Below are 24,352 nucleotides of genomic sequence, written 5' to 3'. Positions count from 1 at the left end.
TACCCGAAATCGAGCAAGCTATCTCTCTTGTTTTCTCGTCACAACGATCACGATAGGAGAAAGATCGCTGGCTTTAGGTTCGTTGTCAGTGGCGCAGATGTCATTTCGGGCGATCGTAATTATTCTTTGGCAAGACCCATGACGTGATGGCGACGTCGTAGTGACATAATTTTTGGATGGCATAGTCAGGTGAGAGTTAGGAATAACATATGCAAAATTCGTTATGCTACGCCCACTGGATGTACCTGTGGTACTATACTAGACCCGGTACTTCTAGGGGGCGTACCGTATCGATAGCACAGGGGCGCACAACTTTTTTTTACTTTATACATTACATTTATACATTTTTATAAATGGTCTACGGCCGCCAGTGAAATCGAGGTCCTTTATAAGTCATATTTAAAAAAGGCACAACCCAGTCATGTCCGTTTGATGTAAAGAGTTTGGAATCTACCGTACCCGCAGTTTGTTTGTACCGGTACCGTACATAAGCTAGACGACGCCCGAACGATATACCTTCATGTTTTTATTTTGTAATATGTTTCAGTGTTTGTGTGCGTGAAATGGGTGAACAGGCACATGCATTTCTGCATGTTTTAATCCTTACTAAAGGTTTTGCCTGTGAACCCGATTTTCCCAATTATTCGGTGTGTTTATTCCTATCTTTTATGTGTTCATTGTTTGTTTTGTGTACTTTTTTGGGGGGAGATCGAAATGAAATGGTAACTGGACAAGAGGCCGCGATCTTATCAATCTCATTCAGTACGGCACACTATACAAATCGGGTGACATTGTCCCGTTTCAGAGAAACCCATTTTACAGATGATCAGACACCCCTCCTTTGGGAGACGTCTGGACATTGTTGTCCCTCAATATCGGTAATAATACAGTATAATGAGGTTGCGCAAAATACTACAAAAATTTGGACACTATACAGACTATAGATTGCGCTTTTTTGTAGTATTTTGCGCAACTTCATTATACTTTATTTTCACCGATATTGAAGGACAACAATGTCAGACGTCTCCCAAAGGAGGGGTGTCTGGTCATCGGTAAAATGGGTTTCTCAATGTCGCTTGATCTGTATATTGTGCCATACTGTATGATAAAGCTGTCTTATCGACTTTCCTCTTCCTCGGGATAAATATGTAAATCATATTCTTCATGATATCTTCATTTCTATTCTCAGTTTTTTTCCTTAAATAATTTGATAATAATTTATAATCTAATTAATCATAATTAATAATTAAATGACCAATGGTGGAGCTCTCTTGGAATCAGGCTGGAAATTTTGACATGACAATATGCCGCATACTCATGAAAAGACGTTTCTTCACTGGTATGGTCGTATTTACATCAATTATTTTGATAAGTTTTATCATCTTTGCACCTCGAAGTATAAATATTCCTGTTATGTTGAAAGAAGAACGCATCGGTAATCAAGAAAACTTGATTGAAATTGAAAAAGGACGGATTCTGGTAGAAACTCAATCAAAAGTTCCTTTGCCTACTTCAACTCAGAAACGGAAAATTCAATTTCAAACTGAAGCATCTAAGATAAAAAATGAAAGTATAGCAAAAACCATGCAAGATATTTCAAAGAAGATAACCGTTCCTCCTAAAGTAGTTGTACGAAAACCTGAAGTTCACAAACTTCCTAATAATAATGTAATTCCAATGCTAAAGATACAACCTGGTGCCCCACGAAGATACATACATGATGTGCAAGGCTATCAAAAATATGTCGAATATCTGAAAATGACAGAACTGTTACTTCCGAAGCAAACGAACGCTGTTGTGATATTAACTAATCATAGATCAGGATCATCATTTTTTGGAGAACTTTTTAATCAACATCCAGACGTTTTTTATGTTTTTGAACCGATATTCCCGTTTTCAAACTCATCGGAATGTAAAATGGCATCATTAAAAAAAAAAGTGCTTGCAAATATTGCACAATGCGTTTTTCCGAACTGGGCAGAGATATACAAAAGTATTCCAGTGTCTGATTATCTTAAAAATAATCATAATATGAAATTTTGTTTGGCACATCGAGTCTGTTTTCGTGTTAATACGAAGGAACTCATTGAAGAAAAACATTGCCCAAATGTAAATCGTGCAAAATATTTGAGTGCCGATTGTGGTGCCGTAAATATAAATCTGGCTATGAATGATTGCCGCAGGAAGAAAATGGTTGTTTTTAAAGTGATTAGACTCTGCGATATTTTAAATTTAGAAGAGATTATGAAACTCCCAACACATAATGTCAAAGTATTGCATTTGATTCGCGACCCCCGAGGAATTGCAAATTCAAGAAAACCTTTATTAAAGGGTATAGATATGAAAGAATCATTACGTAGTACGTGCGCTCGTCAATCTCATAATATGATGATGGGCTTGTTTGATACGCCTGAATGGTTGCAAGGTCGTTACAAAGCCGTTAGATATGAAGACGCAGCGTTGTATCCATATGATATCGCCCAGTCAGTGTACGATTTCCTTGGGCTGGATTTTTATAAATCGCTAAAAGATTGGATAAAAAAGAACACAAATATCGAGATTCCAAGTGAAATACTCGAGGAGACCCCTAGTGTTAGCAAACGAGATGTTGATCCCAAGCAACAAGCACATCTTCTGAGAGGACGAATAAATCTGGTAAAAAAACCAAAAGTAATATTCAACCCGTATGGACGCAAAAGGAACTCAACCGCAATAGTTCAAAAATGGACAAACTTACTTCCTTATACAACTGTGCAGCAGATTGAAAGCGTCTGCACGAAAATTATGGATTTAGCTGGGTATTTACCTGTGGGATCATCCGAGAATTATCAGAATAAAGACAACAGATATTTTACAGATGAAATAAGAGATTTTGATGCCCTGAATAATGTATGACATTTTAATGTTTTATTACCTATTACATCAACAATATTGCTTCCATGATTTTAGCTTTGCTTTTTTATCAAATCTGAACTTCGAATAGAGGTCGTGGCTCACTATACACAATGTTCATAAGCCCTTGTGCAATCAAAATTTTGTTGTGAAGTCAGTTCTCAATATATCTTAACCAGGTTTGTTTTATTCTAATCTACCGTAATCAATGTTTGTTTAAGTTTTTACAGTTGTATATGCCCGCCATCGGTCGCACGAAACACACCAAAGTTCTTTTACCCAATTCAGTGTTTCCCAAACTGTTTCCTGAGTGTTTCATGGAACAGGGATCAAAATTGTGACTAAATTTGTCGCCATGGCGATTTTAGCCAAATTTCGGCAACTCTGGGTCATAAATTTATCTCCCACATTATAATCGTTCACTGACTTTACAAACAGTTGTGCTAAATTGGTTGCCATTGCTATCTCGGTCGTACTTCGGTGATTCTGGGTCGTAAATTTATCTCCCACATATAATCGTTCACTGACTTTACAAACACTTTGAGCCCAATTGAGCCCTTTTATCAGCATTCCTCTCCCAAATTTTGATATAAACTTGCGTAAGTACCAGTTGGGATTACATGAAACTACCTACCTATCCTTGCTCAATGGCTTAGGGCAGGTGGATCTGTATGCGTATAAGGCAAGGATGCTATAGCAAGAGTGAAAAGACTAAAGAGTCTTACTACACACTAACACAAATGCCAATGTGTTAGTGTGTAGTAACCCTCTTAAATTAAATATATAAACCTGCCATAGCAATTAGCAACAATGCAATTTGTGTCAATTTTTTTTTTAGCGATACAATGGACTTTTTTTTATTTTGTTAAATTGAAAGTACTATTTATTATTGAAAAAAAATCAAATCCTCTATTAATACTGTTATTTTATCAAAACGTACTATATCATGACGTCTATTTTTTTCCTATAGCTGTCGAAACGTACTAAATCTTGTGCAGTATTTCACGTATTATTCATCATAAATTTGTTATTATGAATTTGAAGACTTTGAACTGTTTCTTTTTCAGGACTCACTCAGTCATGTTGAGTTTCCTTTAATCAAATGTTTTACACAGACATGCTATAATTATCTACCATGTCTCCACCAAACAACATTTCACATTGAAAATAAGACCTTTAATAAAACTTACTCCTTTTAAAAGCTTATTTTTTTAAAAATAGACTATAATTTGCAATATTTGCAATTTTTATTATCAAAAAACTGTTATTAAGTTGGGAGACTCCAAAACATCTTACAAATAAAACTTGTCATTTACGTACATCCTTTTTTTGAAGTCGTGCTGTATCATTTGCAGTAGTCACTAATCACTATATTCACTCATAAATTTGTTAAATTTCGAAACGAAACTACTTCATACCAATAATAATTTATTACAAAAATTGTACTACGTTGTCTATTCAATTTTGGTATGTTCTAAATATATCTTAACCAAGTTTTATTTTAATCATTTTTTTACTTCTTTCAATACACCTGTAGGGGCACAATCTATAGTATATATGGTATCGATAAATTTCCAATTAAAAACATTTCAGTCTTTTTACACACCTTGAATAATATGTGCATTTTCAGGTACTCCTGTAGTATGTGTATTAGGGCATAATTTGTTTCGGTTTTCCTTATTCTAGGGACTGTCTGTGTTAGCCAAGTGGATATACCTCCTTACCCATAGGCTACATCCCTTTACACAACTTGATGTAAAGTAGGCGAACAAAATTAGTTACCTCCATATTGGTACACACACTTCTGGAGCGTCCATTTTCGTTATTGAAGCTGTTTTTATTGTATGTACATTATTTGAACTATTTCCTTATCATTATTTTCAGTATGTGAACACATCGAACACAATTTTTGTTATTTTTTGTACTAAATCTGTTGCCTATGTTGCATTTCTCAAGCCTCTTGCCATACCTTTTATATTCATTATATTATCAATTTTGATTCATTCATTTTCTGACATAGAATATTACATGGGTGTATTTGCAATTGTTTTGGTCACATTTAACTGTCTGGCTGACGGCCTCTTATCTTGTATCTCTCAGTTTCGTTGATATATTACTTTGAAGTTGTTATCTGTCTTATTTGTATCATATTTGTATGATATTATCTACCTGTCATTTTTATGTTAGTTTACTGTTTGCAGTAGCTTCTTTGTCTTGTACGAGGCTGTAAGGTGGAAAACATTTACACTCATTCCGAACCAATAAAAACTTGCTTTTCAAAAGTCAAACAAATGTATTTCATTCTGCATGTTGAGGAGACTTCGCTTACAGCTCGCAACACTGAGAAAACCAAATTGTGATAGTAAAAACATCGGCAGTATACAAGATTGCATTTTCTATAGAATGCTATGTCAATTTAATACTTTTTACTCATCGATCTTTAGATCGGTAAGTATGTTGATAGATATTTGTCTGTCTGTCTGTTAGATGCACGTGATATCTCACGAAGGCGTGGTTGAATCTGCTCCAAATTTTGCATGTGCATTTATCATATCTCAGACCAGATCCCTATTGATTTTGGATGAATTATGTCGTATAATTAGCGAGTTATTAATTAATTAGTGATGAGACACGCGGTGTCACTATAGAGTCATGAATCGAAACCGCAGTTTCGATCGATAAGTCTTCGGTCTCCGACCGATATTCTCATTATTGTTAGTTGGTAATTTTGATTTGGATTACTACCATTAGAAGTCAGAAATTCTGTCTCCAGTATCAATAAAAATATGCAACTTCGACTTCACAGCCTTGGTCCTTTATCTGCCAGCATTTTTCTTTACCCTTCTGAATAGAAATTATTCCGACAATTCCGGTTCATTGCATATTCAAACTTTTTTTCATTATCTTGATATATCATGTATTATTATATATCATTATCTGTTACTACATCGCATAGTTGCAATAGTGTTTGTGAAAATGCAGTATATTTTATTGTTATATATTGTTAAAAGTGTGCAAATTTGTAAATTTTGTATTTTTTCATTCTGAACTCTAGATTTCGGCATGGTTTTTTGTATTATCGTACTCCATCCTAGTATTGGACTTAATGAAGCATGACTTGTAGTATTGAAAAAATAGTTCAGGACTTGAAATGAGCAGTAATTTATAAATTATAGTTGTATTGCAATAAATGTTATTTTGTTAAAAAAATTTAGGAATTTATTTTTAATATTCTATGCCTCCATCTTGTCTTAAAAAACAAATTGCAGAATTATACCACAATGTTATCAGTGTTTAGATTCTGCCAGTTCTACTCCATTGCATTTTTAACTCGGAATAAATTCAACCTCAGGTATTTAAAATTTCAGTCTTGTACCCAGTGAAGCTTGACCATTCGGAATATTCGAGTTTAAACAATATGGTGATTATTCTGTATGGTTCCGGTTATTTGGATTTTATCTTGCACAAAATAATGTTGCAAAATTGCATTTTGATTGCATTTGATTTTAAAAGTATTGCAAATTTAAATAAAATTTGGGGGGTTCTTAATCATCACAGCAATGAAACGGTCTGATAGAATCGAAATGCATTGAAGTTTGGTATTACAGCATACAAGATACATCGTTAATATTGCTACATATTGTTTATTTTATGATGATATTTGTTTTTAATAGTAATAAATGATATAAAAGTAACTTCAAAAATATGGCGAGTGAATTTCAAGATGTTGAAAGTGCTCTGGAACAAATGAAAGATGAAGATTTATCAGAAGTAAAAAGGATTTTATATGGGAAACCCTGCGAGTAAGAATTTTTGATTTTTATTGAGAGAGAGAGTTTGCTCCAAGCAGGGTCAAATATACTCGCATCCATCTCTGAGCGATCACTATTGAGAGAGAGTTTGCTCATAGTAGGCTCGCATATACTCACACTCATCTCTGAGCTAAGTTAGAGGCGATCACTGAATTGTCAAGACTGAGATTTTATCAAATATATGAACGAACATTATGTGCCAGAAGATTTAATCTGATGACAAAGAATTTTATATGGAAAATTGTACTTTATTTTATAATTTTTTAGTTTTTGCGCATGAAGACAAGTCTACTTAGTAGTAATTAGAATGTTGGCCTTAACGTTGGTCAAGCAGATAGTGATCTCACTTCAAAACCTATGCTCAGTCACCATCTCACCTGGGGCGGTGTGGGGCGTCGTTCTAAGTGTTAGGAATGTGCTCGGGTTACCATGCATGGTTTGCAGGTTCGAATTCCATGATGGATTAATTATGTGTGACAGGATTGCTGGACTCCTCTTTGTAGTAGGGTGGTTCACCTAATGCTTTCTCCACCATCAAGTCCATGCACACGAAATAAGGTCAAATCGCAAAGCTCTTTCAAAATACTCTCTCCTTGCATATCAGTGACTGCTTTTGAAGATCGTTGTTCGAGAGTATAATTACTGAATTCTTTTAAAAAATAATTTCATCGGATTTCAATTGGATTATATTTTAGTCGAGAGTCAGAAGTTGAAACTTTCAATGATGGTATTTGAATTGTTATTGTTTTGATTTTGATGGATTTTGTAACTTGTTTTTGCTTTTTTAATTTGTAGCATGATTGCTGCATATGATCGATAATGTATCTTCTGTGTAACGGCATACTATGTAATTACTTACTGAAAGGCATGACATGAATAAACACCATAGGAAAACTAGAGACGTATCGGCAATATCGGCCAATTTTTCGGTATCGGTATCGGCTAAATTTAGACCGATATTTCTGATATATTTAGCTTCTCAATATGATCCAGAATGTTTGAAAAAATAGGTTAGAATACTGATCTTGAAATTATTTTTTGCTTGGGATTGTTCGTGAACTATGAGCCATGCACGTTCCCACCCCCTGCTAGTAGTAATGGGAATCGTATTCTGGCCTGTTTCTAGCCATTTATCAGCCAAACTGGCTCAATCAATTCGAGTATTTTCGCTGCCAACTTTTTATATTAAAATTTTTAATATTACGTGGTAATTATGGAGAAATATATCAATCGAATATTAGTGGATTTTCCGACGTGTAAAATATAAAATACGACGTTATATTTGCACAAAATCCTCACACGCAACTCAATGTATCAGTTTCATACAATAAGTAGGCTAAACATTCATTTATTTTTAATTCCAACAGTAGCCAATTCCTATTAGTTTTCTAATTGAACACCGATATCACTAGCGCCAGTGCTCAATGCATCTGAATCAATTAAAGCATTTGAATTCCAAACATCTACTTATATTATATATATGATATTTCTCTTTTTGATCCGAAATAATGTGCACTATTAATATTGAAATATTGAAAGTGATGGTTCTGAAATTCCTGATTGCCAAGTTAGACTGTAACCTCTAGCGGATCCGGTCTTTAGGGCCTAAAAGTGTTTCAATGCCTTTTTTTCACATTTCGAACGGGGGGTTCCAACCCACAAGACCACCTCCTGGGTATGCCCCTGATACAAAAGATATTTCTAATATTTGACACTATTTGCCAACCTACAAGTCAGCTTTTATCAGCCTTTCACTTTTTTGGTATAAGCGTCTGTTGTATCAGCTTTCCTCTCTGAATCAAAAATGCGTTACGAGTTTCAACTAGGACTGGGAATCTGAGCCATGAAGCCTTGAAGTTTTTAAAGCTGGTGCCAAGCTTGCTATGTTAAATAGAGCAGGGTTTACTAAACTTTTTTGGGTGGCGAACGCCCTGTTTGTGAATTCTGTTTTTGACGTACCCCCATCTTATGTTGTATCAATTTCTGTGCCTAACCAACGAGGAAGGATATTATTTCTTTTGACGAAATAAAACTAATGAAAGTCTGAATCGATACATACCAACGTTAAATTTGCTGGCTAACGGCAATTCGATAAGATTCTCGTCTATTTAGATATGTTTAAGACTTTTTTCATATCATTGCGGACCCCCTGTGCAGTCATCAAGGACCTGTTCATTTTCTTTGCCAGCAAGCTATAAATCTCTGGTCTTTATTTATTATTGGTCTTTTAATGAGCTCGTTCCTTTTTTTTTCAGTTTTTCATTTCTCTGGATAAAAAATGGGTACTCCCGTAGTATGTGAACCAAAATGGCAGGCACCGGTATGTAGTATGTGTACCAGGTTAGGGTTAGGCTATAATTTACAAATACTACGTAATCCCCAAACTCGTAACAGAACTAAAATAAGGAAAATTGGAATAAAATTATGTCCTAACCCTAACCTGACACACATCCTACGTTCCGGTGTCTGCCATCTTGGTTCACATACTACAGGAGCACCAAATAATGCAATGCCAATCTCAACTTTATTTCAATTTTTATAGCAAGCTAGAAATTCCTGCTTCTGCTGTGTCATCTGCAAATGAGAATGAATTTGAAATAGCTGGATACGAGATTCCGAGCGTAGGAATGGAACAAGGTAGACCTCCCAGACGTGTCAGGATTGGTTTGATTCAGAATAAGATTGTGAAACCAACTGATGCTCCGATAAAAGAACAGGTATGAATAAAATTTGCTGTTAATAAAAGGCTCGGTGCTTGCCGCACATTGCTTTAGGAATTCACTTCTCCTAACAGCTTTGAATACTGCATGTTGGAATTTCGGGTACTCCCGTAGTATGTGTACCAGTATAGGGTTAGGCTATAGTTTTATTCCGATTTTTCCTATTTTAGTTCTATCACGAATGTCTATGTTAACGCCAAGTAAATATACCCCTGCTCATAGGTTTCAGTCATTTTACACAAATTGATGTAAAGTAGGCAAACAAATTTATTTACCTCCATACTTCTGGAGCGCCAAATTTTGTACAGCATTAATGTTTACGAGGAGATTTCTGGACTTTTCGCCAGCTTAGGATTGTTTATGTACCGTAACTGGTGGTCGGTTCTGGCATCATTCACTGTCCAATCCATGCGTCTGTGCATAAAGGTTTCTCATATTATGATTAATAACAATGATGAAATTTGTTGTTAGGCTCGGTGATTCCCGCACCGTGCATTAGGAACAAGCATGCTATCACATCTCGTAACATACTTGCAGCAGCATTGATATACCGTATATGCTTGTTTTACCGCCCGATCTTGATTAAGGGCCCGCTTGAATAGCCGCCCGTGTGAACAGAACATAAAAATAAATAAGGGCCGATGCTTGAATACCCGCCCAATGTAAAAGCTGATTTTTCAGTGGTAGAGAACAATCGGAAATAAGAAGCGCTTCTGTCACAACGCTGTTTAATTTTAAGCGCCAGTAGATAACACTCACGCCTTAGGCGTCCAAGTACAGAACAGATAGCATTGATTACGTAACACCATGGTTCTCAAACTGGCCTTCTTTTGCGGATTTGTACCTGCGGTGCATAGAAAAAGTTGAAATTTGCGTTATTCTCGTTTAAATCATACTTGAGAATTGGAAATAACAATATAGCTATTAATTATTGTAACGATCGAAAATAACAAGCGCCCATGCTTGAATAAGGGCCGGTTTGAATAAGGGCCCAGTTAGTGAGTTTAGTTAAAAAAATATGGGCCCGGGCTACAGGACGAGCAACTACAGTAAATGTTTCGCTTGATCACATTTTATACTAAAATTGTTCCAGGTGACTGCACTTCATGACAGAATCAGTTTGATGATCAAGGCAGCGCATGATTGTGGTGTTAACATCGTCGGACTTCAAGAGGCTTGGAGTAGGTTATGTTTTTTTGTATGTGAATTTGCATCAAGCAGTAACTCGCGTCCTAAAGTACTTGTAAGACAGTAGTTGCAAGCTGGCTTGGAGCCGTGCCAGGGAGGTTTAGGTTGGGGCTCAAAATTCCCCAATTCCCCCTCCCCATTTCTTTTGAAATGTGAAAAAATGCATTTTCTTTATCATACATGGCAATTTTTCAAAGTTTGAAACACAGTTTACATCCCCAAGACAAATATGATGGTGGATATGTAGTACAGATCCTTATTCTAAGCAGAAGAATGTGATTTGAATTATTGTTGATTACATAGGATGTCCATAAAGTCACTACAATTTCAATTTTGTTATGAAGTCAGTTCTCAATATATCTTAACCAGGTTTGTTGTTTTAAACAGTAATTGTTCAAGTATTTTCACTTCATTCAATACATCTGTGAGGGCCAAAACAATATATGGTATCAATAAATTCCCTTTGCAATGTTAAAAACTGTAAGACTTTATAAACACCTTATAATTTAACCATCTATTTTCAATCTCAGCGATGCCATTTGCTTTTTGTACTCGTGAAAAATCACCTTGGACTGAATTCGCTGAGTCAGCAGAAGATGGGCCAACTACTAAGCTATGCCAGGAGGTAAAATTACTGGTTTTTAATTCTGCCTTAGTTTCAAATTTTGATACTCCAGAAGTATGTGCACCAAGATAGCGGACACCGGAACGTAGTATGTGTACTAGATTCGGGTTAGGCCATAATTTCAGGTAGAAATACTCTGAAGGTCACTTGACTAGTCCCCGAACTCGCAATAAAACTAAAATTAGAAAAATTGAAATAAGTTTTGGCCAACCCTAACCACGTACAGATACTCAGGTGTCCGCCATTTTGGTGCACATACTTCTGCTGGAGCGCCCAAGTTTCATTCAAACCACATGTGCCAAGTGCTTGTATCACACTGCAAACTAAATAATATTATATATTATCTTGGTATGTACAAGTGACAGCATATCCAAAACCTTATTACTTATCGATCTTAAGATCGGTAAGTATATTGATAGGTATTTGTCTGTATGTATGTCTGTGTGTGTGTCTGTTAGATGAACGCGATATCTCGCGAATGCGAGGTTGAATCTGCTCCAAATTTTGCATGTGCATTCATCTTATCTCGGACCAAAAACCTATTGATTTTGGGCGAATTATGTCGTATAATTAGCGAGTTATCAATCAATTATTGATATAGTGATCTAGATTTTTGTAAAGCGAGAGAATTTTGAGACCCGCCGAGTGTGTGTGTGCGATGCGCAGTGCGCAAGTTACAAGAGCGGATGGATCGAAACTGCAGTTTCTGTTTTGGGGGATTCCCTAACTATCGATCGATAAGTCTTCGGTTTCCAACCGATATTCTCGTTATTGTTTTAATCTATTTGTATCTAATTCAGGGCTTCCCAAACTTTTTTACCCCAAAACACCTCCGCTTTTTATCTCGCCTCGTGGAATACCCCAAAATTAGAAGGTGAAATTGATGAGTAGTTTCCAAAAAATTCAATGGTGCTCCCGAAGTATGCGAACCAAGATGGCGGACATCGGAACGTAACATGGGTAACAGGTTAGGGTTAGGCGATAATTTTTTTCCAATTTTTCTTATTTTAGTCCTATTATCAGTTCGAAGACTAGCCAAGAGCCTCCTGTAGTATTTATACCTAAAATTATGGCCTAACCCTAACCTAGTACACATATTACATTCTGATGTCCGCCATCTTGGTTCGCATACTTCGGGAGCCCCAATTCAACTATGGTGAAATTGAAAGTTTTCTTTAAACTTGACAATTAAAAATAAGGCCGATGCCACAAGGCCTGTCCGCCTATTTGTTGCCAGTTGTGAGATCAATTTCATACCAAGAGTCGCTGGTGTATGACTGAGTTCGCTATGGCGACCAATTCCTCTTTCTTACAGCAAAGAACTATGGGAATGCTGGAAAAAATGACAAAAATACAAATAGGTTCTTTATATTAACCCTTTCCGTGCGGTGGGCACGTATACGTACCAACGACAAAAGTCGCTAGATTGCGGCGGGTACGTTGATGTACTCAACTGTTTTATTCAGCAATCGGTCGCAAACTGTTGGTCTAGTTTTTCCGGGTTTTAGTTTATTGATAAGAAGTCTTCTTCGAGGTTAACATAAGCGACGGTAAATCTCGCTTTCGTTTACGACGCGAATTTTATTGCGGCGGAACGAGGGAGTGTTTTTGAAATTTATGCAAATTTCGGTGTTTTTTGGGTGGTAATAGAAGACATATTATTCCTTCCATCTACCAAAGTATTTTGAGTTAGATCACGAAATCGCTACAGCAATATTATGCTATTGTTTGCCAACCACGAAGCGGTAACAGTAAAGGATTTAGCGAATATTTCTATTTTTTATCACGGTTTGAAGTTTCAACTCCCAAGAAAAAAAATGCCTTTTTTCTATCCGGTTTGTGACTCAGACCACCACTTTTAAAAAAACTTTTTTTTTAATTGCCAATTGCAAGCTCTTTAAATAAACTTTCCAACGAGCCGTCAGTGGGCAGCAGAGGATCATTAGTTTTTCGTTAGTCGATCGATTAGTTGTGGGGGTACAAATGCATAAAATCGGCGTAGCAAATACGATTATTTAATAAAAAATAAAAATCGCATGGAAAGGGTTAATCTTAACTTGCCTAAGAGTCTAGGACCTTATGCAGACAGGACTTATAAATTCTTCTTTCACCTTTACAGTTAGCAAAGAACTACAATATGGTGATAATATCCCCGATATTGGAGCGGGATTCTCTACATTGTGGAGTATTATGGAACACAGCGGTCGTTATTTCTAATTCTGGAGAAGTTCTTGGTAAAACGAGGAAAAATCATATCCCGAGAGTTGGAGACTTTAACGAGGTTTGTATTTTGTCACCAGCAAGTGGTGTTTGGTTACAATCAGCTCACTGATCGCCAGTTTTGCAGTGTGTTTTGTTAACATTCATACTGGCTCTGTCCTGCCATCTAGTGTATTTGTCAACACTAGGTGATATTTAGTTCTCATTCACAACCAAACATACATTTTCTGATAGTTCTGTGATGTAATTGATTGAACAGATTTTTGCCAGTTATAACTCTGACAAGCTAACCAGTGTTTATCAGTTTTGTTTCAGGTATTTGAGATTTTCATGTTTATCCCGGAAAGAGGAGAGTCAATCACTTTGTTAAATCATATGGCGTCTTGTCCATTTTTACAGGTATTTGTTTCAGATGCATGGACTTGGTGCTGGAGGAAACCATAACCAACCAGCAGTTAGTTACATGAACCACCCTATGACAGTTCGGGTTCCAGCATTCTTCTCGTACATATTTAGAGTTATTAAACAAAAATATTCTCATATTTTATTCATTAACCTTTTTACAAAATAAATTTATTCATAGCTGAGCGACAGTATTCTGGTTATGTCCATCAAAATTTATACAGTGCTCAAATGGCCGACGTCAAAATGCTTTTTGTCACTATACACACAAATCACTTTTTTGTTATGTTTTCAGTCATATTCTTGCCATGGATCTAAAATACTTTTGTTTTTCTTTCAGTCGACCTATTACATGGAGGGTGACACCGGCCACAGAGTTTTTCAAACAGCATTTGGTAAAATTGCTGTGAATATCTGCTATGGGAGACATCACCCTCTCAACTGGTGAGTGTTTTGTATTTTGTCAAATCAACTAGAGGTAAGATCAGGCCCAAAAATGCCAGCTCGGCCCGACCCAGGCCCGTGGGTATTAAAAACGACCCGAAACCCGACTAATTAACTGGATTTTCAAGCAGAACCGAAATTTCATGTTTTATTCACGAGCAGTAATAATAATATTTATTTTATAACATGTAGACCAGAGGTCGGCTACCTACGGCCCGTGGGGCAATATAATCCGGCCCACGACACTTCACTGAATTATAGTAACAAAATAGCTGTTTTGTCGATTATATTCTAAATTATATTATAACGTAACAAGTATATAATTCACAATTGCCTACTCGTTTGATAAGCCTATGATTTAATTATAATTTAGACAAATGGCAACAAAACGCAGAAAAGTTGATGCTAAGTGCAAATGGTTGAATGGTGCAGAAAATATTCAAATGGTCAGTCTTCGCGCGCTGCTTAAAATTTAACTCCTGATCTGTGTGAAAAAATGTGATTCATCGGTCATCTGTTCGGTTTTTAACTTTCTAAAAATATGTGCGGCCCGTCAATGACTTGCAACCTTTAATTTTGGCCCGCGAGCGACAAAAGGTTGCGACCCCTGATGTAGATCTTAGTTTAGTATCCATACATAGCTTTAGTATATTTTTTATAAACATATATTTATTTAAAAAAAAGTCCGCGATAGTGAAGCCCGACCTGAACGTAATGATTGACATTTCAGTTCAATAGTTTTCCTCATCATGTCAAGATAAGAATTGGATAGGATTTTTATCTAGCGAATGCATGGACTTGTTGGTGAAAGAAGCCGTAACCAACCAGTGGTTACGTGAACCACCCATGATAGTGAGGAGTCCAGCAATCCTTTCGCACATAATTATTCTCCACAGAATTTGAATCTGCAAACCCATGCAGGATAATCAGATAACAAACGTATCCGCTCCAATCCTCCAACTATCAAATTTGTTTACACTAATTACAATAATTACTGCCATGTCATTATTTGATTTACCTCTTCACAACAACTATAAACACTGGTCATCCAGCTGTAACAACCTGCTTATGTTGATTCCATGCCCAAGGCACTTTTGTTAGACTTGACACTTTATCCATATTTTAGAACTCAGAAAGTTGATTGCCAAGTTTTATTTCATCCAATGGGCACTGGCAGCAATAACTTTTTAAACATTTTCTTTTTCTAATCAAAAATTTACTATATTGACTATAATTAAGGATAGAAATTTGGTTCTCTATTTGGACAAAAGCGACAATAGTTATATGGATAATCACTTACTGACATTCCTAAAGATATTTTCAACAAGTTTTTTTTAAATTTAATACGGGAATTTCAAAACAAGGAATCTCTTTGTGCCCATTTCTTGCAACTCTCTTCTCCATATAACTGCTCTTGGCCGTGCATGAAATGAAAAAAAAAATGAATCTCAAACATAAATGATTGAGATATACATATTGAAACCCCTAAATTACATTTAGTTGAGGGCTCGGGACCTTGCTTTGTGCAAACTTACAACCCTTCTATCAGTACTCTTTCCACTTTTAGTTGAGGGATCGGGTCCTTGCTTTGAGCGAACTTACAACCCTTCTATCAGTGCTCTTTCGCCTTTAGTTAAAGGATCGGGTCCTTGCTCTGTGCAAACTTTCAATTCTTCTATCAGTACTTTTTCCACATTTAGTTGAGGGCTAGGGTCCTTGCTTTGAGCAAACTTACAACTCTTCTATTAGTACTTTTTCCACATTTAGTTGAGGGCTAGGGTCCTTGCTTTGAGCAAACTTACAACCCTTCTATCAGTACTCTTTCCACTTTTAGTTGAGGGATCGGGTCCTTGCTACGAGCAAACTTACAACTCTTCTATCAGTACTTTTTTCACATTTAGTTGAGGGCTCGGCTCCTTGCTTTGTGCGAACTTACAACCCTTCTATCAGTGCTCTTTCCACATTTAGTTGAGGGCTCTGGACCTTGCTTTGAGCGAACTTACAACTCTTCTATCAGTACTTTTTCCACATTTAGTTGAGGGCTCGGGGCCTTGCTTTGAGCAAACTTACAACCCTTCTATCAGTGCTCTTTCGCCTTTAGTTAAAGGATCGGGGCCTTGCTTTAAGCAAACTTTCAACTCTTCTATCAGTGCTCTTTCCACTTTTAGTTGAGGGATCGGGTCCTTGCTTCGAGCAAACTTACAACTCTTCTATCAGTGCTCTTTCCACTTTTAGTTGAGGGATCGGGTCCTTGCTTCGAGCAAACTTACAACTCTTCTATCAGTGCTCTTTTCACTTTTAGTTGAGGGCCTGGGACCTTGCTCTGGGCAAACTTACAACTCTTCTATCAGTGCTCTTTCCACATTTAGTTGAGGGAACGGGACCTTGCTTTGAGCAAACTTACAACCCTTCTATTATGTACTCTTTCCACTTTTAGTTGAGGGATCGGGACCTTGCTTTAAGCAAACTTACAATTCTTCTATTAGTGCTCTTTCGCCTTTAGTTAAAGGATCGGGGCCTTGCTTTAAGCAAACTTACAACCCTTCTATTATGTACTCTTTCCACTTTTAGTTGAGGGATCGGGACCTTGCTTTGAGCGAACTTACAACCCTTCTATTATGTACTCTTTCCACTTTTAGTTGAGGGATCGGGACCTTGCTTTAAGCAAACTTACAATTCTTCTATCAGTGCTCTTTCCACTTTTAGTTGAGGGATCGGGACCTTGCTTTAAGCAAACTTACAACCCTTCTATTATGTACTCTTTCCACTTTTAGTTGAGGGATCGGGACCTTGCTTTGAGCAAACTTACAACCCTTCTATTATGTACTCTTTCCACTTTTAGTTGAGGGATCGGGACCTTGCTTTAAGCAAACTTACAATTCTTCTATTAGTGCTCTTTCGCCTTTAGTTAAAGGATCGGGGCCTTGCTTTAAGCAAACTTACAACCCTTCTATTATGTACTCTTTCCACTTTTAGTTGAGGGATCGGGTCCTTGGTTTGAGCAAACTTACAACTCTTCTATTAGTATCCTAAATTACATATTTCAAAGCTGATGCGTGTCTACAGAGATCAAATACTTGGACCATTTGCCACCGCTACTAATGCAAAAATGTGAGATTTGAGAAAAACACCAGCGCCACGTTTTAAAAATGTCCTTTTCCAGGCTGATGTTTGGACTAAATGGAGCCGAGATCGTATTCAATCCTTCAGCTACAGTCGGAGCATTGTCGGAACCAATGTGGCCGATCGAAGCTCGTTGTGCCGCCATTGCGAATCATTACTTTACATGTGCGATCAATAGAGTTGGATCGGTAAGATGCTTTTGGGTGTTTACTCAGAACAAGGCCTAAGACCAGGGATGTCTAAAAACATTTTAAATGGTTACATTATAGTAGATATTACTTTGTATTTTTACTTTCAGGAAACTTTTCCAAATGAATTTACTTCTGGGGATGGAAAGAAGGCTCACAAGGATTTCGGACATTTTTATGGTAAGTGAGTCATCAATTTCGACGGCAAGGCTGGCTGTGCTAAGTGTTGGAAATACCTCTGATTATCCTGTGTGAGTTCGCAGTTTCAAATCCTGTGGGGATAATTATGTGTGAGAGGATTGCTGGACTCCTCGACGCCTTAGGGTGGTTCACGTAACCGCTGGTCGGTTAGGGCTTCCTCCATCATCAAGTCCATGGATCTTAAAACAAATAACTGGTTACCTAATCCCATACAGACCACGAGAGACTGTGGTTTGCCATATTATGATTAAGTCGTCTTATCGACTTTCCTCCCTCCCCCGAAAAAAAAAGCAATTCTTATCTCGTCATTTTGTTTTTATTAAATTGAGGCAGTGTGTGGGGTACTCCCGTAGTATGTGTACCAGGTTAGAGTTAGGCCATAATTTTATTCTCATTTTCCTTATTTCAGTTTTATTACGAGTTTGGTGACTGTCTGTGTTAGCCTAGTGAATATATATACCGGTAGGTTTCCGTCCCTTTACACAACTTGATGTAAAGTAGGTAAACAAAATTATTTACCTCCATATACTCCAAGTACACATACTTCTGGAGCGCCGTTATACTGTTCAATCCCAAGAAAATATCTCACCTAGGGTGTGATACAATGCAAATCAGAAAAATCCGGCCCATCAAAAAATAGTGAGCTTTTATGTATCATTAGTTACACCCCTAAAAAATTTATTTTGAATAGAAGCATGGGAAAAGCGATTTTCAAAACATACCCTGCCTATGAATTTTCACCCCAACTCATCCAATAATGGAATTCTCTGTACGGGAGCTCTCGCTTCTCCTATTCTATTGTATTTGAAAAATTCTGGGTATTTGTAAATTTTGATCTTTGCCCCCCGAACTATGGGTTCAAAAATAAAACAACTTCAGCTCCCAATTTATTTGAAAGTCGAAATACCAATTATTTCTGACTCCATGTTATATTTTATCAGCAGATGGCAATATACTGCCAAATTGATTTTGATTTGGAATTGGCCTTTTTATTCCCGAAATTATCGAAAACTTGATCTTACTTCTAAAATCCGAGAGATTCACCCTATTCTAACTCAAAAGCTAATTTTTTTTTTCAGGCTCAAGTTATGTTGCATCACCAGATGGCAGTAGAACTCCAGGATTATCTCGTACTCGTGATGGACTTCTTGTGACCTCAATTGACCTTAACTCTTGTCAACAGATCGCTGATAAATGGGGATTTAGGGTAAGTAATGTTGGAAATGTCACTTGTCTGGCGTTGAGCCTTTTAGGTACTTTTTTCTAAGGACTTCCATCCTGGACAAGGCCGATCTCGACCAGGTTTCCTAATCTGGGACAAGTTTTAATGTTTTAGATCAGGTTGTGCATTCAACCGTTAATACAGGAAGGCCAGATGAAAAAAACTTGGTGCTCCCGAAGTATGCGAACCAAGATGGCGGACATCGGAACGTAACATGGGTAACAGGTTAGGGTTAGGCGATAATTTTTTTCCAATTTTCCTTATTTTAGTTCTATTATCAGTTCGAAGACTAAGCCAATAGCCTCCCGTAGTATTTATGCCTAAAATTATGGCCTAACCCTAACCTAGTACACATATTACATTCCGATGTCCGCCATCTTGGTTCGCATACTTCGGGAGCCCCCAAATTTTAATGTTTTAGATCAGGTTGTGCATTCAACCGTAAATACAGGAAGGCCAGATAAAAAAAACTTAGTAAAACTGTGAACCGTACCTTTATTTAACATACGCTTTCTAGCAGTTGCAGACAAAAAATCAGCTGTGACCGGGACTGTGTTAAGGAATCAAAACGTCACAGGCATAAATAATAATTTGGACTCAGGAATAGGCTTTGCATGTACCAGATTGAACTAAATGTGAACTGTTATGTGGATCGCACAATATTCAGAATTGGCACTTCTCCACGGGGCACAAAATATTTATTTCCTTGTGGCGCAAGTTGCACATCCCTGTTTTGGATGGTAATTTTTATCTTTTATTTAGCTTCATAAAATGCAAAACTAAAGAATAATCAATCATGCGAGAATATTTGTGCTTGCTAGACTCCACCCCTTTCCTTGGGTGATTTATGTAGTCACTGGTTAGTTACTCTCCCCCATCTATTCTATTCTGGAACACTGATCAGGTTAGGTATGACTATGTGGAGTGCACAGGCATAATTCAGTGTGGTTTAATGTTTATCCAAAACAGTGCTTTCCAAACTGTCGGTAGCGACCCCGCAGGGGGATGCACATCGTATTTTGTGGTTTGCAAAGAGTGTACCGATTTTACACGTAGTAATATATCTATTGACTTTTTATTTGTAACACAATTATTAAAACTAGTGCAAAACATGAATCTCTCGATTTCGAGAGAATACATAGGATTAGATAAACAGCGGTGCTTGCATAACAATGCTGGTCGCGGAAAATTGGGAGAGGGCGCGAGCCCAAAAGTTTGGGTAGCCCTGGTTTATAATACATGAGGTGCTGCCAATTTTGAAAGGACTAAAATCTTTCTGGCTTAGCATTGCCTACCCGATTTATTACACCCAGGATAGGGTTGTCGCGTACCATTCAAAGCAGGGGTGTGCAACAATTTTGTCAGCCAACATCAGACATATAGCGAGGCCACACACAAAAAAAAAGGGTGCTCCCGAAGTATGCGAACCAAGATGGCGGACATCAGAACGTAACATGGGTAACAGGTTAGGGTTAGGCGATATTTTTTTTCCATTTTTCCTTATTTTAGTCCTATTATCAGTTCGAAGACTAGCCAAGAGCCTCCCGTAGTATTTATACCTAAAATTATGGCCTAACCCTAACCTAGTACACATATTACATTCCGATGTCCGCCATCTTGGTTCGCATACTTCGGGAGCCCCAAAAAAAGTCCATATACAGAACGAATTACAGTAAAGGCATCGGGCAAAACGGCAAAATACATACCGCAGCAACAAAAGCAAAAAAAAAATTATGCATTTTTACCTGTGTTAGCGCATTTTTAAACATAAACTGTCCAATTATTACTTTATGCTCGTTAGGGAAAAATCTGAATGTTGACGAGGGCCACACTAAATGTCCTGGCGGGCCGGGTTATGGCCCTCGCGCTGCCTGTTGCACACCCCTGGTTTAAAGTTAAGCACAGTAACACTATAAGTCCCGCTAATTCTGCTTTAGTTGTAATTACCACTCATCTCAATTTGTTTTCATTCTCCAGATGACTGGCAGATATGAAATGTATGCTGACTCATTGAAGAAATACGCAAGTCATGATTTCAAGCCTGACATTGTCAAAGAAAAATAGAACCAGAATCTTCCAACCATCCAAAACAAATCAGAAAGTTTGGAAACCAATAATTCAAACAAATCACAGTACAGGTTGTATCGTTATCACCCAGCCATATACCCAAAACTGTATTAGGTGTTGTTTTATTATTATTTTTATCATCGTTTTCTGGTTTGACGAAAAAATAAAATAACTCTCCCTATGTCAGTAATTGGAAATCATTGTTGAATGAATCAATTCAGAATACTCTTTGGTTATAGCAGCTGTTGGAATTCATATTTGGTGTGTTCCATCAATCATATATTATTATGTACATTTCATGTTCACTGTCAATTGCCAAAGTTATCACACAATTGCACCATATTTTAATTTAAATACACTTGTCATTGGATAATTCTAGCGAGACAAAACTTTAAATATGTATGTTTCATCGTGTCTTCGCCAAATTTATTACACAGTTGCTTTTTTCATCATAGTTCAAATATACAGGGTGTCCATGAAGTCCCTTTACAGTTTCAATTTTGTTATGAAGTCAGTTCTCAATATATCTTAACCAGGTTTGTTGTTTTTCTAATCAGTAATTGTTTTTTTTACTTCATTTAATACATCCGTGAGGGCCAAAATATTGTCGATTTATTCCCTTGCAATATTCGAAATATCAATAAACAATTCATTAACTTTTTCTCATAATTGTTCATATGGGCATACTGGCCACTGTCTAGTCTACTTTGACCAACCCTGTAATATGTTTTGTATACTCTTGCGTGTCTAAATTGCCAAAATTATTTACACAAATTGTGTTTCTATCGTAGAATTATTCTGACAAAATTGAAGGTATATGTCAAGTCTCGCGCTCATTTCAAAAATAACTATCTAACACTACAAATAACAGATAGTAAGTATGTCGGTATGTGCCAACAATTTCATCTTTTATTTTTAAAAAATTTTATTTTAATTTTTGTCCCTAAATAATCATAATCTTGCCTGTTAGCAATGAATTTGCATGAACTGTGAAAACTAAAAGAGGCTGGTAAATCAGGCTGAAATGTCAGGTTAAGTTTTCACAGAAATTCAGTTTAAATCGAAAATATGTTCTTTTGTGTATTTCATGTTTCCTCACAATCGCCAAATCCATTAGACACTTCCAGAGCTGAAGAAATTTGTGTTTGTGTGCTTAAGTTTCTCACACAAGCTATGATCGTTCATTTTAATTATTTCTTTTTTCATTAAATCATAACTTTCTTGTTGGCAACGAATGTTTCTTGTTTAACGAATTTTTACAGATTCAAGAAGAAATATTCACGGACTTAGAACTACACTTTAGGTATAACTGAATTTATCATTTAAGAAATGCTTGTGAATTCGCCAAAACTGAGAACTTCTGCAATCAGAAAGCCCTGAATATGTTTTTGCATCTTATTGAAACAACATGCATTTGTAGCCCGAAAACATCAAAAAACTTGTTCTTTTAGAATAGTCAATATGGCATCCGAAGAGTTAGGATTACCAGCTCACCAAAAAGTAGATATGTTGTAGATTTTATGTTTTCTCACAGTTGCTAAAGTTACCACATAATAAATTGCAATTGTCCTTAAAGAAGTCTTGCTTTGAGTAAATTTGAAACATGTATTTGTGTCGGTGTGTATTCGGATTTTTAAACAATTCATTTTGTTATAATATATATTGTTTTTTTCATTAAATCATAACTTTACGTGTTAACAATATATTTAATTTTCAAACTGTAATATCGGGTGTCGGAATGATCAAAAAACATTTAAATGGAATTTGAAATTTGTACTCCTTGATCTGTATTAAGAATTTAGTTTTTCTTATAAAATTTGCAATTTTTACTGAGTAATTGTGGCTAATGCCAAATCAGAGTAAAACTTAACATATATCAGTATATGCCATGTTTTTGCAAGTAATCCTTTCGATTCAGAATTTCCTACAGAATTGTTTGAATACAGTGTTAGACACTCCCAGAACCAGCTTTTTGCAACTCAAGACAGATTTAAAAAAATTTGTTGCTGTCCAATACCATTGTTTTGCCTTTATAACTACGGGCAATTCAAATAAATGACACTCACACCAGTTTGGAAGAAATTTCGACTCGGACTTCATCTCCAAAAAAATAAAATTTCCATAACAACTTTAACTGTGCATCTCTTTCAGTGTTTTACAGAATTGAGAATTAGTATTATGAAATTTCGATTAGAATATGAAATTCCGATTCTAGAGGATTCGAAACGGAATTCAGAACCCAGAGCCCAAATATAATTTCAAAATATCCGACGAATCAATTTTGATCAACAACTTTGGTCGTAATTATGTGCTGAGATAGCATCTTGTGTCTCTGCCTGGTATTTTGACCCTATTTACTCTATTACTCTAACCCCAAATGGATAATTACTAATTTTTCATTTTAAAATGGTGGGTGTGTTTCTCTCAAATCTCACAATTTTGCATTACTGGCGTGAGTTTTTTACAAAATATCTGAAATTCCAACCGAGGAATCCGAAAATGACTTTTGTCTGATTCTATTGGAATCGGTGAAAAAGTATCACAGGGCCCCAAACTGCTGTAGCATCCAGAGAGGTTGTTATTCCTTCGTCCAATTCCTTTTTCGTAATTGCTATGCACTCTTAATTGCCTTGATTAAATCTTTTAAAATGACATTTAAATTCGTTCCAAATAAATTGTGCAATTCATCAAATTGATTTCACTTTGCCATTGTCTTTTTTGAGTGCTGCTACGTTGTGATGCAATAATTATGTGCGTTTGTTTTTGGTGCCTTAGAAATAAAATATAGCGAGTGTTCTTCAGTCTCTGTGTTATGCAAAGAGTATGGGTACTGACATGGGCAAACTACAGCCGCAGGCCAAATCCGGCCCGTTGTCTCATATCCGACCGCAAACTTAATATTTCTCTTCAGCTTAAATAGATTGACAAGCAAATATTGGGTATTTTGGGGAGCTGAGATCATCTGCCTTCATACATGAATTTCTTGAAAGAAAAACACTGGAGCACTGATGTTTCTTTTCTTGTTCCTTGTAATTTTTTTATTCTTATTCCAGTACTTTTGGGGAATTGATTTCTGAGGCCTCTTAAACGAGCTTTAAACTCAAAAATTTATTTTTTTCCCTATTATGATGCCTGCCTTAGCACTGTCCTGGTAGAAACTCTCCTTAGGGGTCGGTTGACCTTGGAAGTCTTGCCCTTCCCCTTCCGTATATATTTTTATGCTTACTGCATGATGTACTCGTATCGGA

At 36.6% G+C, this 24,352-nt stretch overlaps 2 protein-coding genes across 2 annotated transcripts; both read left to right on the top strand.

Annotated features, from left to right (window-relative positions):
* The first annotated feature begins 1,172 nt into the window (after window positions 1–1,172).
* On the top strand, window positions 1,173–6,557 carry LOC120336596 (carbohydrate sulfotransferase 1-like). Its single transcript, XM_039404313.2, has one exon. The coding sequence runs from the start codon at window positions 1,258–1,260 to the stop codon at window positions 2,893–2,895; it is 1,638 nt and encodes a 545-aa protein (XP_039260247.2). The 5' UTR covers window positions 1,173–1,257; the 3' UTR covers window positions 2,896–6,557.
* A 7-nt stretch (window positions 6,558–6,564) lies between these two features.
* LOC120336610 (beta-ureidopropionase-like) lies at window positions 6,565–23,900 on the top strand. The gene is made up of 10 exons (XM_078109988.1): window positions 6,565–6,695; window positions 9,247–9,421; window positions 10,518–10,605; window positions 11,143–11,237; window positions 13,357–13,518; window positions 14,200–14,303; window positions 17,467–17,614; window positions 17,725–17,794; window positions 18,895–19,022; window positions 21,015–23,900. Exons 1-10 carry the CDS (start codon window positions 6,598–6,600, stop codon window positions 21,099–21,101), a joined length of 1,155 nt encoding a protein of 384 aa, XP_077966114.1. The 5' UTR covers window positions 6,565–6,597; the 3' UTR covers window positions 21,102–23,900.
* Window positions 23,901–24,352: the final 452 nt, after the last annotated feature.

This window comes from Styela clava, chromosome 2 (genome assembly GCF_964204865.1).
Source record: "Styela clava chromosome 2, kaStyClav1.hap1.2, whole genome shotgun sequence".
NCBI lineage: Eukaryota > Metazoa > Chordata > Ascidiacea > Stolidobranchia > Styelidae > Styela > Styela clava.
The sequence above is the reverse complement of the archived record's forward strand: the minus strand, read 5'-3'. Positions and strand labels throughout refer to the sequence as shown.

Coding starts and splice junctions, on each gene's coding strand:
- LOC120336596 (XM_039404313.2), top strand. CDS start 1,258: ATGGTGGAGCTCTCTTGGAATCAGGCTGGAAATTTTGACATGACAATA.
- LOC120336610 (XM_078109988.1), top strand. CDS start 6,598: ATGGCGAGTGAATTTCAAGATGTTGAAAGTGCTCTGGAACAAATGAAA. Junction 6,696..9,246: donor TTATATGGGAAACCCTGCGA/GTAAGAATTTTT, acceptor CAATTTTTATAG/CAAGCTAGAAATTCCTGCTT. Junction 14,304..17,466: donor AGACATCACCCTCTCAACTG/GTGAGTGTTTTG, acceptor GTCCTTTTCCAG/GCTGATGTTTGGACTAAATG.